At 35.2% G+C, this 15,894-nt stretch overlaps 1 protein-coding gene across 2 annotated transcripts; it reads right to left on the bottom strand.

The window, feature by feature from the left end:
- Positions 1 to 1,587: 1,587 nt before the first annotated feature.
- MYPT-75D (Myosin phosphatase targeting subunit 75D) lies at positions 1,588 to 15,880 on the bottom strand. Of its 2 annotated transcripts, none has more exons than XM_019051682.2 (11): positions 15,423 to 15,880; positions 14,350 to 14,624; positions 13,149 to 13,219; positions 12,577 to 12,722; positions 11,618 to 11,789; positions 10,849 to 11,031; positions 9,771 to 9,846; positions 9,034 to 9,251; positions 7,958 to 8,234; positions 6,708 to 6,935; positions 1,588 to 5,972 (listed from the first exon to the last, which is right to left on the bottom strand). In XM_019051682.2, the coding sequence occupies exons 2-11, from the start codon at positions 14,606 to 14,608 to the stop codon at positions 5,911 to 5,913; spliced, it is 1,692 nt and encodes a 563-aa protein (XP_018907227.2). In that variant the 5' UTR covers positions 14,609 to 14,624; positions 15,423 to 15,880; the 3' UTR covers positions 1,588 to 5,910. The 2 variants fall into 2 exon arrangements, with proteins under 2 accessions (XP_018907227.2, XP_018907228.2); XM_019051683.2 differs by having other exon boundaries at positions 15,550 to 15,880.
- Positions 15,881 to 15,894: the final 14 nt, after the last annotated feature.

The raw sequence follows: 15,894 nt of genomic DNA, 5'->3' as shown, positions 1-15,894 counted from the left end.
ACCTGGACCCCTCTGCCTTCCTCTATTGAGACATTAGATGCTTCTTATTTTGATTGAGTTATCGAAGGCAACCATCATAAGTATGCAGAAATATGTAATAGAAAGTAGCAAACTTTAGTCTAGTCCATGCTTAGCTCATTGTAAAGAAACTAAGTGTACTGACCACTAATGTACTAGTACTAACATCTAGCTAAAACAGTTGGTTTGTTTTCGATTAAAGTAATCTTTCTGATGTCATAAAAGTTGTCTCATTATGAAGGAGAAAATAAAAATTTAAATAATGCCTTTATTGTAAAATCATTAATTATGGGTGATGATGACCATTTAATGGACCCAGTAGTGTAAGAAACATTTTCGTTGCTTATACTTGAATTCATCCTTTTATTTAATTTTGGGATCTGTTTCAAAATATGTGTTTTTAAATTATTTTTCCCACAAAATGTAGTTAAATTCAAGAACTTGACTGGTGTTTGTGACTCTAAGTTTTCTTCATCAAATTTATCAGCTTCTCTGTTATTTTTAATCATCTGAATGACCATAGATCATCTAAAATTTTCTTATGAAGTTTGTCTATAAGACCAAAACATTTTCAAATTGTTTGTGTTCTGATGTGCTCAGTTGTTCTCACTAATACAAATTAGAGAATTTTTTTAAAAAAATAACAAGCTTTTTCCAATATTTGACGATTGTCTTTTGGAAGATTCCCTTGAAAATATTCAAGTTGAAATCAGAAATAACCTCTCTAAAAAATAATCAGCCCCCGTTCAGCTAGTCACCAATAGATTCCAAATCACCTGTTATTATCTTTAGTTTTTTTATGCCTTCCATTCACAATCGCCTCTTTTTATTAATCCTGCTTTGGTCTGTATCTAAATTGTAAATTTTTCAATTATGATCTCATTCAATCACTACATCTATGTATCAGAATATGGATTATGTGTCTCTTGTTTTGTTTCACTTTTTTAGGCTCTCTTTAATATTACTAAGTGATTACTGTATCTTCATTATTTATTATAGTTTTCATCCAACAATGTACAGAATGGTGTATATTAAGAATAAAATTGTTTTATATTATGATTTATAATCCTGTTTACTTTCTTTGTAAACACTTTTCCATTGCAGGCCATCCCAGGCTAATCCATTTGTCCTCTCATGTCAGGTCGTAGAAATTTAAAAAGATTTGTGAGAGAAAAATTGAGTTCACTTCACTCGCAACATGTTTTTGCAATTTGCATCCCCTCATTTCCTCTAAAATCCCCTGTCGCCACCCTTTCACTGGGCCCCCTTTGTCTCCTCCCAGGCGGAACCCAATTAAGAATCTTCTTCAGAAGCCTTTCTTCTGTCATTCCACTAACATGACCATACCACAAGCTGTCTGGTCATGATGTCTAATAGGATGTCATTTTCGACTCCCATGATCTGACTCACTCTATCATTGCCGACCTAATCTCTTCTAGATATTCCAGCCGACCTTCTCCAAAAAAGCAACTCCGTTGCTTCTCACACATCTTGCTCATAGTAGAAACTGAGGAGAGAGCAAATTCAACTGTGCATTGGCACAAAATAAGCGAATAATAAGACAGTAAGGATACAAGAAGAGAAAACTTTATTCATAATCACAAGGTAATCTTTTTATACCGGCAGGAGGAAGAGGAAGGGAAAAGTTTAAGTACAATCTCTTCAATAAGAAAAAAAAGGAAACAGTCTCAGTCTTAAATATTTGAATACTAATACAATAAATACAACAATTATTAATAATAGCTACACTGTTACAAGAAAATAAGCCTTAGATTATCACCCATCTACATAAGTTAATCTACATAAGTTAAGAAATGCCGCTTTTCACGCAGGCAATCTAGTAAGACTACTGCAAACATGTCGGTGAATAGAGGCAAAAAAAGAAATTTCTACTGTGTAACATTATTGGGAAAAGAACCTACAGTTGACTTCAATCGATCTAAAGAGGATTTGTCCCACTGTTAAACTTGTTCAGTATGAGCAATTTGAAGATTTACATCTGGTGATTTTACAAAATATCGGAGAACACGTAACTCAATCTGAGATATCTTTCAAAAAGTGGTTAAGAGGATCATTCCCATTTGTGTGCTGAAAAGTTTAGTCATGAAATAACAAGGATTGTCATCAGAAAATTCCAGCACTAAAATGTCTTGCTTGCCTGATTGAAGAACTTAATAATTGTTACTTAGATCCCTTGAGAAATCGAGATTCTAAAGGCTCACAATTTGGAGTTTAATCAAAAGTTTAATAATCCATAAATTGAAGGGCTGGGTGTAGAAGGGGCTTTTCTTCATTGTGATATCTCAGAATCTTTGCTGACGTTTAATACAGTATGATCAAAGTAAATTTATGTACTTCGGTGAATATTCTACTGAATACCTACTCGGTATAATTTTGAAGTACTCAAAACAAAAATTTCCAGAAAAGTCTCTCTGAAAGTTTTCTCTCAAACATACAAATTAGCTGTGTATTCTTTCTACACCCACCGCCTCATTTGTGAGAAAAGTGTGTTCAGGAAAAGTAACCGGCAGAAACGGGAGAAAAATTTAATTTCTGAAGTTCAAGGCAAGGATAGAGAAGTTGATTGCTGTACGCGATGGACTGAACACCATAGACTCTCCTTCTGTGCAGGTTCGCATTCCTGTCTGGTGATGACACTATAGCAACGATTTGACATGTAATTACAGTTGAGTAAAATCAATAGCAAACAAAATTGAGGGAGGTTAAGTCAGAAAAGTTGAATGCGTAAGTGAAAAAGAAAAGAATAGAGATGACAAAGTAGCATTAAAAAAAGGAACTATTCTGATGTGGCAATGAATGAGTAAATACTTAACTGTAACATGTATTACTTAATTTGAAAAAGAAAAAGTTTCGACTCACTCAATGGATTCTAGGAACTAAATCTTATACCCAAATGATAAGCTGAAAATGAGCTAATACGTGCTCAATTTATTTTTTAAATCCACTTGGCGGCGAAGTCTTTAAAAGGCACAACATCTCATAAAATTTGATCATTCAAATAGTTCCTGAACTTGTAAGTCTAAGTACCCACAAATAAGGATCTGAACTTAAGTTTTTTATAACAATAATATATCACATTCAAGTTTCAGTGTGCTAACAATACAAGATCGATCAAAAAACAATATTGTTAAATTATTTGAAAGGTTTGTGCCAAATCATTTAACAGTCGTTACCCATTTTAGAATTGACCTCGGAAATACTGCTACAAGGAGCCTAGGTGACACTTATGACTAAGTGACAAGGAAACAGTAAATAAACATACTGGGTAAAGCAGATAACTTCATTGTGCTTGTTGAGGAGGGCTTCCCTAACTTGCCTGTAAGGCTAGATTTGCTGTAAGATGAGGGGAGCAAAAAAAGATCATCGCAAAATTCGGCCGCTTCTCACACTCTATTATTTCATAGGCAATGGCATATGTATGTTTCCACTATTAGTTATATTAATTCATTGATTTTATAAGGACAGTTGTAAGGACTCAACTCACTTTTTCTCTCATATCTATTCTCTTCACTCAAAAGATCCATTCAATAATATCAAAGTTCTAAATTTTTCTAGCGGCTTAAACGTTTTGTTGAGAGAGCAAATAATTTAATTTTAATTGGTTTGAGATGCCAAAATTTTCAAAGTATTTTTTCCTAAGCCATATGTTAATGCAGGATTAAACAATGTATTTTGTTTGATACACAAATAAAAATTGAACTAGGTATTTTGATCCTAAAACGATGCAATGGACATGAAACATTTATGAGGAACCAATTCAATGTTGAATGTCTAGACTAATGAGTTAATTTTCTCTGACTTACATTGAATTATCTCTATATTGCTTGTTCCACCCTGCGTTTGTAGTACTACGCAGTAGCTAAACATTGATGTTTTCCTTTCCTGTTATCTGATAACAAGAAAGGAAAAAAAAAGGTCAATAAGTTGCTTAAGATCTCCTGATTATAAAATTCAAACTTTTTCCTAATACTCCAAGTATTCTAGAAGCATGCAGCTTTTATGAACGATTATTCAAACATATGCTGAAACTGAATATTATCTTAACCTAACCAACAAATCTGATTTATCAGACAAAAACAGCAAAAAACAAGCAAGAAATCACAAACAATACAGTGTAAAAATAAAAATCCATGCAAAAGTGATGTGGAATCAATAATAAATTACAGGATAAGTTCATCATGAAACTTAAAATAAACAACAATACTGATAAAAAATTATCTAGGAAAAACGGTGATTTGTTAAGTGCAAGATTAACACAGAAAGAAAAAAATTGGCCCATCTTATTGCAACTTGTGCCATAACAGGATCACAATCATTGAATGAGTAGGCGTTAGTTTTTTTAAATGATGTTGAGAAAGGTCATTTCACCAAGTAATCTAGGAAATGAGACAATTTGCCTAGGTGAATGGTAGTAAACAGGTATGATTACGATCAATTTGATGGATTATTCTAAAAAAATCGTTTCTGAAAACAATCACCAAAAATTGTTTGTGCTGAAAACATCTTCCAAAATTTTAGAACAAATTCATAGTACTTCCTTCGGTACTATTTCCATTTTGCAACCAATTTCAATATATCTGTATCAATGACTAATTGAAGACAGTACTTTTTTCTTTGTGTTAAGACTTCGAAAGAAGATTTTCGGCACAATCATTCCTTTATGATTCATCTACATACCAAAATTTCAATTTGCCCAAAATAATCAACCTAAAAGTTAAAAAATGAAGTACATTGATCGTACCCAGAATGCATTGCGCAAAAGCTGAAGATCCACTAGGAAATCCTAAGCATTTACATTTTCAGTGATGAAAATTTTCCATTAATAATACTGAACGGTGAAGGGAGCTCGGCCTGTTCCAAGTTGCTGATAGTAACAAGTGGTAATAAGGGCTATTTGTTCATTGGAAATATAATTCAGATTACAGAAAGCTTGAAAACTAAGTTCCAAGCTTACCTATTGAGAGATAAAGAGAGAGGGGCTGAAAGAATTTTCGTTCGATATTTTAAAAACTTGGAGTTTCCTTCCATGAAAATTAAAAAATAAAGGTTGAAATTTGTATTAAAGTCCCAAAATTAGAAATAATAATCAAAACTTACAGGAGAAACCCACCAACTTTCAAGGGTTCCCCTGTCATTTCATTTTTTACCCACATTCCCGCATCTTTATGGGGAAGAAGGACATTTTCTCTGCCATGCTGAGGAAGAGCGCGGTATGAGCGTTCTGATGTTCCACATTTCCTCTCAAAAACCACTAATTTCTGCAGAAAAATATGAATCTTTTTTTTTCCTCTAATTATTTGTAATTTGATCTTAAGTATATAGAAATTTTAAGGAGAAGTGAACATAACTTTCCTCAGTGATGAACATTTTATTCAAGCCAATTGGTATCATAAGAATGTTCATGCCACGTTTTCCCTCGGTACAACATGCGTGATACATAAGAAGAACCATTAAAGAACGTTTAACACAATAGGAACCAATTTCAGAGTTCTTCAATTGTGGAATGTGATATACCGATAAAATACGAAAAAACACAACTTTCACTTCGTAAAACTGGCCAGTCTCCTTCTCGAGAGATGGGCAGTCAACAACCCCTTGTTTTATGATTTCAATTGAATCAGCAAAATAATAACTTCGAAACTAAAAGTTATAGTAGAAAACAAGTAAATGATGAAGAGCTGATAATAAGAGATTCAACAGACAAAAGACAGTTTCAAATGTGATGAGATGAGGCGGCTCATCACTCATGAAAAGTTCAAGAATAGAAAAGGATAATACTAATAATTGACAGGGTTAAAATGGACGAATGTAGGTTCACAGCTCGCATGGAATGTAATTTTCGCAGCACCAAAATACAATAAAGCACTTGAGTTAGCACAGAATGCAACACCATCTTGTCTTCGGGTCGCCGATGACATTATCACCAGTATTTCCTGTGGGAAGAAAAAAAATTTGTGAAATCTTGATTTGAACACATGACAATGGATGATTTTAAATTTTTAGTCACTGTCTTCAGAAAACTTAATGCAAACTGACTTTAAAATTGTTAGATCGTGTTCCAAGAGATTTTTTTACGAAAAAAACATAAAAGCATTTTTCCTTTCCTTCCGGAGCGAATTATGCCACTAAACTGGAGGAAACCATATTATTAGACACAGCAGAGAAAATTTTGTAAGCATGCAATGCATGATGTCTTATAGATTTTGGACTGCTAAATCCAAATATGACCTTGATTTGAATCTTGAATTCCCCTGAAAATTGAAATTTTCTCGGGAAGCTTGTTTTGAGGAAATTTAAGATTTCTCGAAAACTTGTTACGCATTGGGAAAACAAAAACACTGAGGTTATTTTCGATCTCAGTGCTCGAAATTAGGTACTGTGCCCTCAACCAACAGATCCCCAGCATTTTTTTTAATGTAGGTCTGTGTTATTAATTGATTTTCATGCAGGTGCACAATAAAGGATTTTTACTCAAACAAAGAAAATTTTGGGAAAGAAAGTTCAAATGAAATACGTAATTGGACACTGCAGAAGATGAAATGGAAGACCAAGTTAGAGATGTGTTAAAAGTATTTTTGCAAGGGAAAGTTCCTTTTTTGAGGAAGGCTTAATAGAAGCTTTTTTTTAAATGAGAGGTTCAATTGAATTTAGAGAAAGAAATGTCATACCAGCAAATCTTTTCACAGCTGCTGTTCCGTTTCCAACTTCTGAACCAGCTAGAGAGGACTTCCTTGATGCGGAGAGGGATGGTGTTCCGCACATATCTGGACTAATGGTACGATTCTGAGCTCGTTGCTTCTTCAATTCAGCTAAAGTTCCAGCGTTTATAGTTACTGACACATGGATGTTAATTTTTCCGTTACTTTCGGTCGAATACATGGCCTCGGTTGGTAGTTCTGAAAAAGCATTAGAAACGATAGGGTTAGAAAGGATTGACATCAATAAACACCACAAGGATGACAAAAATTAAAATATCATTCTCTAAAAATTTAGCTCAGCATATCGCCACCTTCCGGGCAAAGTATCACAAGCGCCATGCAACGTTTAAAAATTTTCGCCGCCATTTTATTTTTTCGCAGAGAAATTATTCAACGAAGCTGTCCAAAAATTTCACTGAATGTTGTTTGTGCTGCCGATAAAATTCAGTGAAATTTTCAAACAGATTCAACCAACAATTTCTCTGTAAAAAAATAAAATAACGGCGGAAATTTTGAAACGTCTCATGGCGCTTGTGATATTTTGCCTGGAAGGTGACGATATCTTATCAAATGATAAATGAGAAGGAATATGATAATGAGGAGAAAATATTTTGTACAATATGGTTCTCGTGAAAGCCCACCTCACAAGTTTCTTAGTGCACACTTCAAGCCAAATTTAAGATGACTTTTCCATTGTTTTGCATTTTAAATAACAGAAATGCATATGAGAAAATAAGTTCCAAAAATATGTGCAGTGCAACATGTTGAGGGATGAAAAATACATATTAAGCATTATTCTTAGTTGACTCCACAGCCTCAATTGACATTTGAATGCCAACTTTGCTCTCTGGATCAGTGTCTTGTCACTCTGTACTGTCTAGAATCTTCCTCTATCTCTTCTTTTTCACTATTCTAAGTCTTTTTTGACATCTTCAATTCATTTCAGGCATTATTTCCCTCTTCATTAATATTCTTAATGCAACATTCAATTACAGTTCTCCTTTTACTATCTTCCATTCTTTCAACAAGGCACTTCTAACTTAAGGTCATTTCCACTGCATTGCAATAAAAAAAAAAATAAAAAATAAAAAAAAAAAAAAAAAAAAAAAAAAAAACCTCTAATTAGAGCCAACAATTTGGGGAAACTGAAAAAAAAGAAAAAAAGGAAAAAAGAAGAAAAAAAACGAGGTAAAATAAGAGAATAAAATGTAAAATAATACCATTTGTTTTTGATTCATTGATGTTCTCGACTATTTGCTTTTCGCAATCTTTCCCATCCGGTTCTCTCCTCACTAGTGCATCTGACGAAGGAGGGGCTTGTCTGGTATCACTGAAACTTGGCATGATTTGGAAAGACTTATCAGGGGCTAGACTTAATCTAGTTCTACCAAGGACATCTCGCTCATTTCGCAAGGTTAAGTCTTTTGACGAATCAGTCACCGATTCTCCAACTTTGTTATTGACTAGCTCTGGCATATCAACAGGACCGATGAAAACCTGTGAAGAAGAACAGATTTACTGAACGTACTTTCTTACCTTTGACAGCTATTTAAATTTGTAACTTACAGACATGAAAATACTGGACAAGAATAAACATTCTGTTGATATCTTGCCTCATTCGTCCAAGCTTGGAAAACAAAAATTCAAGTACATTCAAGGAGTTTCAAGCTTTAATTCTGCAATCTCAATGGATTTTTGTTAGGATAAATCTTCTTTTTTTTAAAAAAAAAAAAAAAAAAAAAATCATAAAAAACCAAGAACTTTTACCACCTTGAGGAACAAGAGGATTACTTAGATCCTATCTTTTATATCAACAGTGAAACTGAAAAAATGTGTATCTCGGTTGCGGGGTTTCAAAATCTTACTCATATTTTATTTTTGAAGAGGAGACCAAATCGACATCATGGCTTGAAATTTCCACAGAATATTCTTCATAAAGAGAGAAAAAGTCACCAAAGTTTTCAAGAAGAGATGTTCAGTAGTTTTCCACATAAAAATAAAGTATGACAGAAAGTATGCAATGCCCCTGACAGAATTTCACAGTTCGAAACCTGCAGTTTCACCAGTGATATGCAATTTAAGTGATAATGGTTGAGATTCAATGGATCGTATTTCCAACTACATAAACTAGACATTTATCGTTTAAAACGCAGGACATTTGTATGCAACTCATGTCAGTTGTAGATAGCGAGTATTAAAAGAAATAGGAAAAAATCTGTCTATTTCGGAACTGAATTTTTCAGCGAACAACACTTATGCTCTTGTTATAATTTAACAGCTCTCTAAAAGTACTTACATCATGAGCCTGTAACCTTAATCTGGCCTCTTCGACAGCATCTTTTTTGGAAGTAAGGGTCTTTTCTCGAATGGATGTTCTCCTTACGGACTGTGTTCGCGTGTTATTTGACTGGGTTCTCTTCACCCTCCTCTTTTGCGCTTCTTGAATCCGTTTGGTTTCTTGCTCAGTTCTAAGTTGGAGGATTCTCTCTCGTAGTTCTGAATCTTCACAAATATCTAAAATACAAGAACACAGTAGAGATATGAGCATGAGAATATGACAATTTTGATAATGTGATCATTATTATAAGCTCTCTGACCTTCTAATTTTTCATTTTTTATCTCAGTCTGTTCGACCATTCTACTGAGCTAATTTCCAAAATGTTTACGGCTGTCAATAGGTGATAGTCCCTAGATAAGCTTCTATTCAAATTTGAAAAATAAGACTCAGATTTGTATAACTTACATAATAAAGTTGTGCATTCACCTGTTTACACAAGGTAAACTTTAATTTTTGCAACACTTGTTTCCAAAGATTTATCGGGCAGATTTTCTTGATTTTTGCGGCTATTAATAGGAGAGAGTCTATAGATGAGCTTACTCTAATTATCTTTTTAATGGACTTTCTGGTTTTTCCACGAAATTTTACTTGTGGAACAACTGTCAGATGCACTGTAGAAATGTTGTGCCACTGACCTATGGAGAGCATTAAAATATTTTGATTGAAGGTTGTTCTAAACATATTTGAAATTTTACCTGCTGGTGTCTCATCATGTTTGGTTTTGGCATTCAGATCTGCTCCATTTTGTACTAAGAGCTCTAAAACCTCCAGCTGGAATTTAAAAGAAGAAATTAATTACATACTAAAATTTTGAAGATCTCTTCAAGTTTCATTCCTAGTAGTATCCAATGCTCTTGAAAGCTCACAATTTTTTGAGTTTTGAAGTCATTAAGAAGCTTTTATAGCACTAAATTTGAGTACAGACGAGGCTTTAAATTAAACTTCCTGATTATTTCAAGGACTGACACAGCTACGCCCGTACTGGTCATACTAAACCTCTGGGACTTTTCTATGAGGGCCAGTTGGTAAAAGGGCCTATGTGATGGAGGAGAAAGAGGGAAAAAGAGGGAGAGAAAAGTTCATCAGGCTCTGTATCTCTTCATCAATACCTAACATCAATAACAGGGAGGGCTGTGCTTTTGGAGAACTTGACCTCTCAAAGTTCAAGATTTCAAATTTCTCTCATCCTTTTCTTTTCCCCCCTCTTCTCTACAAATTAAACTTTTGCTTTGCCTGGATCAAGAGGCCATATGAGAAGGATAGAGGCTGTTGCTGCAAGAAAATTATCCTAGGCCAGCCAAGGCTCTAAGTCTAAGTACGGCCCATCACACACTCTGCTGGTTGAAATTGGGTATATTTTATTAATTTTCATTTTAGGGTGAGACGCATTATTCCTAAGCCAAAGACCTCATGGTATTTTCTGATAATTTTCATAGTAGAAAAGAAAATGGCTCATTTCAATTGAGGCACTGGATGCAAAAAGGGCACTTCTCGGTTGCAATTTTTCAGAGTCTCCTTTAATACCTATTTCATTCATTGTAAGGAAAGTGAATGCATCCATTTCACTAAAAATTTCACTGAATATTCCTTATGATTCTACAATTTTCTATGGAAAGAATTCTGGCAAAATCACCCATTAAATTCTTCTTCAAAGGATTAATTAGCAACAGAGATTCTGAAACACTGCAATCGAGAAGTGCCCTTTTTGCATCCAGTGCCTCAATTTTTAAAAAGAGGAAAAATAAAAAAGAGAGAAAAAAGGCTAATACTCACATGACCCCAACATGCTGCGGCATGCACTGGTTGCCAGTCATCATTGTCGCGAACATCTGTCGATACATGCTGATCCAATAGGAATTCGACAACTCTGATGTAACCATTAGCAGCCGCGATGTGCAATGGGGTGGCACCCTGTTCATCATACCATTCCAAATCTTTCCCTTGCTTGGCAAGAATCTGGAGGGAAAGAAAATTAAGAGAGGGTGATTACAGGAGGAATTATAGAGAGGACAGAGGATCAGAGGTTAAGAGATGTAGTCAAGCCTACAACTATCCAGCCACTTAATGTTCACACACAATGCCAAAAATATAATTATGCCATGCTGATATGACCGATCAAATATTGAAATAAACTGCGTCAATCACCACTATTCTCATCACACAGATTGACAAATTAATGACTTCATTAAAAAAATTTTCAGGGGGATGATAGGGATTATTGGATCATGCTAGGTGTTGTGGGTGTGGATTCTGTTTCTAATTTTTTTGGTAGGCTGACGTTGCATTCAATGCCATTATACTGGAACCGCTTGACGTCTCATGATGAAACTTTGTATTTTACTGAGAAATTAGATGAAGATCATCTACAAAAAATGCTCTTCCTGAAAAATTAAAAATTGTTTGAAACATTTTTTTGCCAATAGACGAAAATCATCAAACATTTCAGCCCAAAGATGAATTTCGAGGCTTTGTTGCGAAATTCCCTGACTTTTCGAGAACTTGTCATTCTGTCTATTCTAGGTCCTTGCTTTTGTGTACTCACCTCTAAATCATGCAGCATCTGCGTTTCTGTAGAAGCTCTTGTTTCATCAATGAGCTCTTGCGTTACACCTCTTCTTGCCATTTCTCCCTCTATGTAATCCAGAGCGCTCTCATCTTCACAAATATCGTAAGGCATGTTACCATCTGCATTCACAGCTAATAAGTTTGCACCACTATAAAGAACAAAGGAATGAGCAGACCTCCCTTGAGTAAATATTGGAAAAAATGCTGCTTCTGCCAGACTAATTCAGGCAACAAATAAAAATATTTGTAGCTAATTGCTTCTGATTGTTAATGCAACATTCGTAAAACTTCAAAACCTTTTGAACTCTTTTCACAAAATTGTTCCCAGTGGCGCTGAAATCCTAATCCTGTTTCTTACTTGCACATTATCAGGATGCCCTTTGAACGTATGAGAAAACCAAAACAGATGAGACAAGATGCAGTCTGCCTAATCTATTTTTGTCGCACCTACGGATTCGAAGGGCAGCCACGTAATGTGTGAGTGAGACCCAAGATTGCACCCCACGCTGCTGGCTGTTCTTCATCACCATAAGTTATCATAGCCTTAGAGACTTTCATTTATTTTGTTGACAAAGAGATAAATCTGCTCTTAACTGCTTTGGCGTAGCTGCTAGAGCGTTCTAAAAATTATCTTCAGAACTACAATAGCAAAGACTCCTAGCTGGTGAACGCCACTATTAGTTCACAATCAAAGGCAAAAGCATTCATAATTAAGTTTTAGAGGCAAAAGAGATGGATTCCTAGTGCACATGAGCTGGTATATGTGGAGGAAACCCCGTCCAAAATGAGACGGTGACAAATCATGGATGCTAAACAGACCATTGTTCTGGACATTACAATGAAACAACTAATTTAGTATGGGTGATCAGGAGTCATAGAGTGGCAAGGAGTGTCACAACGCGACAAATAAGTAAGTACAGTGAAATTATTTCTTACCTATTGATAAGGTATCTGACCAGATGAAGGTGACCACATGTGGCTGCGGCATGCAGAGGAGTCCACTTTTCACTATCCTCTGCATTGACGTTGGCGCCAAACTCTAAAAGGACCTTCATCATTTCTTCATTGTCATCAATACAACACTGCAAATATAACAGGAATAGGATTAGCACTTGAGGAAAGGAGAAGTAGAATTCATTCTTTGTTTTCATTTGAACTAATAGAGTTGATACAGAAATCAAGATGGAAAATCTTTTGTCTCACTCAGAAAGTCAGTAGTTGATTCAGTGTGAACTCGGCAAAAATTTGACCAGCTTAAAAAAAGATGTTTGAATCAGAGAACCTCCCTTCTCCCCCTCTGAAAAAAACCCTCCCTACTATTAAAGAATTCTAAGTTGAATCTTATATACTATTCTTGTCAAAATTTGTGCTGAAAAAGACACATAGGTACATTCAAAGCCACGTCCAACATGTAAGTGAGAGATACATGTTTATTAAATTGGTCAAATCAAACATCAATTTAGCCAGTAATTTAAAAGCTCAGTTAAAATGCATAATAAAAAAATTACCTGATGCAAAGCAGTTAGACCATCCTCATTTGTTGAGTCAGGACTTACACCTTTGATCAACAGCCTTCTCACTGTAATATGAGAGCAAAATCTGTTAAAAATTGATTAATAACAAAGAGATAGTCCATAACAGATATTATCAAACAATTCTACTCATCTCCTATAATCTGCTCTTCAATTTTTACTTCAACCGGATGGGAGATGGCAAGAGAAAAAATGAGCTTGCTTCAGATAGGAAAATGTTCCATGCCAAAGAAACGAAATCTGAAAGAAGCTCTGTCACTTGGGAACTTAAAAGGTCAATAACCCTTTCACCACCTTTAAACCACTTGTTTGATTGTTACTCATGATTCAAAGCACGGAGAAGCTGTCAAAACAGTATTTTCAGAAGTTCGAGCCCACCCTAGACATCCTTTCATTCTGACAATGCATGATAGAAGAATAATGAATCCATTCATGATCTGTCAATTCATTTTTCTGTTACTCCCCTTCTTAGATGATTTCTTGCATATGCAATAGGTATACATCTTTTAAAGAGAGCCTTTTAGCCAATGGTAAAAAATAGCCGGCGGTTGATGGGGGCAATAAAATATTGAATTTTTTGGGTGGTTTTAAAAACAATAAAATAGCACAATAATTAACAATAATCAAAACGAAAAAAGAAGATTCAAATTTTTGTGCGTAGCACCTGATGATTTGATAAAATTTCTGGTAGCGATGGTCTCTGGTTGCAATGCCTCTAATGCTATGACATTATTAGTATCTATTAAATCCATCTAGGGTGCAGAAAATTCCAATCTTGCAATCCTTGGATTGCGCAGCAAACATGAGGCATTTTTAAAAAATGGTGGTCTTTTCTCCTCCCTTCTTTCTACGTATGTGGTGCCCGACACTTTAAAAACAAGGAGCACCTTGTACATTTTACTGAGAAAGCAGGCATTTTGTGATAAGATCAGACATTGGTCTATGAGGCAAAAATGCCAAATTTCAGCAAGAGGTTAGCATTGTGGAATTTTTTGCATCTCAGAACCCATCATTGACCAGAGTGAATCACTGCTACCTATGTTCTGAGTTGACAAAAATTTTTGATAAGGAATAAAAGTGCGCTTCTTTCTTACTAGGCATGAAATTCACTACTCCTTGGTGCACTGAAGATAAAAAGAGATGGAAACCCAAGAATATAGTAATATACTGAACAAACCTTCGGCAACATCATTCCTGGAGGCTGCTTCTAGCAACATGACATTATCACTAAATGTGATTCCTCGTTTACCGGACTTAATTTGATGACCTTTATCATATTTTTTGTGAGAGTTCCGCTCGGTTTTGTGCCATTCTTTTTCCCTTTGTGCCCAGATTTTCAATTGTTGAATACGTCTCCGTCTGGCAAGATGAAGCCTGTCTTGCGTGCTCATGTGCTCAACATGAGCCATTTCATTCACCAACTCTGCATGCTCCATCTCATCAGCATATCATCTGAAAGACACAAAAGCATGTACTTATTGGAACAATAACCAAAAAAGCTTCAATTTTTCCAGCACAATGCCTGGATATTTTTTTGTAGATACTTTCAATAAAAAAGATCATTCTTTCTTTCATTCATTCATTCTACTGAAAACTCAGAAAAATTTTCCTTGCTGTTTCTCATGCCATTTACAATAAACCCTAGGTAGATGAATTAAGAAGATTTTTTGTCATGTTGAGCAGGCTCAGGCCCTCATCTAAAACTATCATAAATCGCCAAATATTATCTATGTCCATCTGTAGTCAATCTGGGCAATTTAAGACGAATTAAGTATATTATTTATATTTTCTATCTAAATGCTGTTTGGTTGTCCAGACACCTACCACTTGAGCTGTGCTCTCGGTGGAGGACGGAGCTTAAATTGAATTATTGTTACTTAATATGTCACTTACTTAATTAAAATAAATGAGTAAATTGAAAATTGTAAGTACTTAGAGGCGAGAAAAAATAACGACATCACCAGATAAGCATCTGGTTCAATCCAATAGTGCTGTATTTGATTTTTTTTCCACTTGTGTGTTAGAGACAAGAATTGAACCAATAAGAGACAAACAAGGAGAAGTAAAGAGGTATGTTCATCATAAGGCCCGTGAAGTGGAGGATGGACTTCGGTTTATAAGTTCCAATACCAATTATGTGATCTTAATAGTGAAATGGATGTCTCATGTTACCAAAGTTACGATTAGTGAGAAGGGCAAAACGCAGTCCTCACAGGGAGGTCTCCAAAATACTGAATTTACAGGGAGTACCTCATAATATCTGCGAAGTAACAGGTGGGTTCGTGCGGTTATCCAGAGTCAGCTGAAGAATTGACCTAAATCATGTCCGTGACAACTTAACGTTCAACATAGCAGATTTGAAAAATCGGTGCTTTGCCTTGCAGAAACAAAAACGAAATGGATCACGTTGAGATTCCGGCTGATACTTAAATGAAATTTGAAATGAAAGGCCATGTAGGTTGTAGGTGGTTTCCATCCATCACTCGTTTTTAACACTGATAAAACCTCTTCCTGTTGAGTATCACAAGATAACACACATCTTCGAGCTACAACAAGTGACTAAGTTATGTACAATTTTGCATAAAAAGAGAAAATTCTGAACACGAAATAAAACTTTCATTAAAACTTGGGCCGAACTTTTCCCATTGTGATGGTGAGAAAAACAATCCGGGCGGGCAGGAAGCAGATACCGTGTCTTAGAGTAGTGTTGAGGTACCGCTGC

This window comes from Bemisia tabaci, chromosome 1, assembly GCF_918797505.1.
Source record: "Bemisia tabaci chromosome 1, PGI_BMITA_v3".
NCBI lineage: Eukaryota > Metazoa > Arthropoda > Insecta > Hemiptera > Aleyrodidae > Bemisia > Bemisia tabaci.
This window is presented reverse-complemented; position numbering and strand designations above follow the sequence as displayed.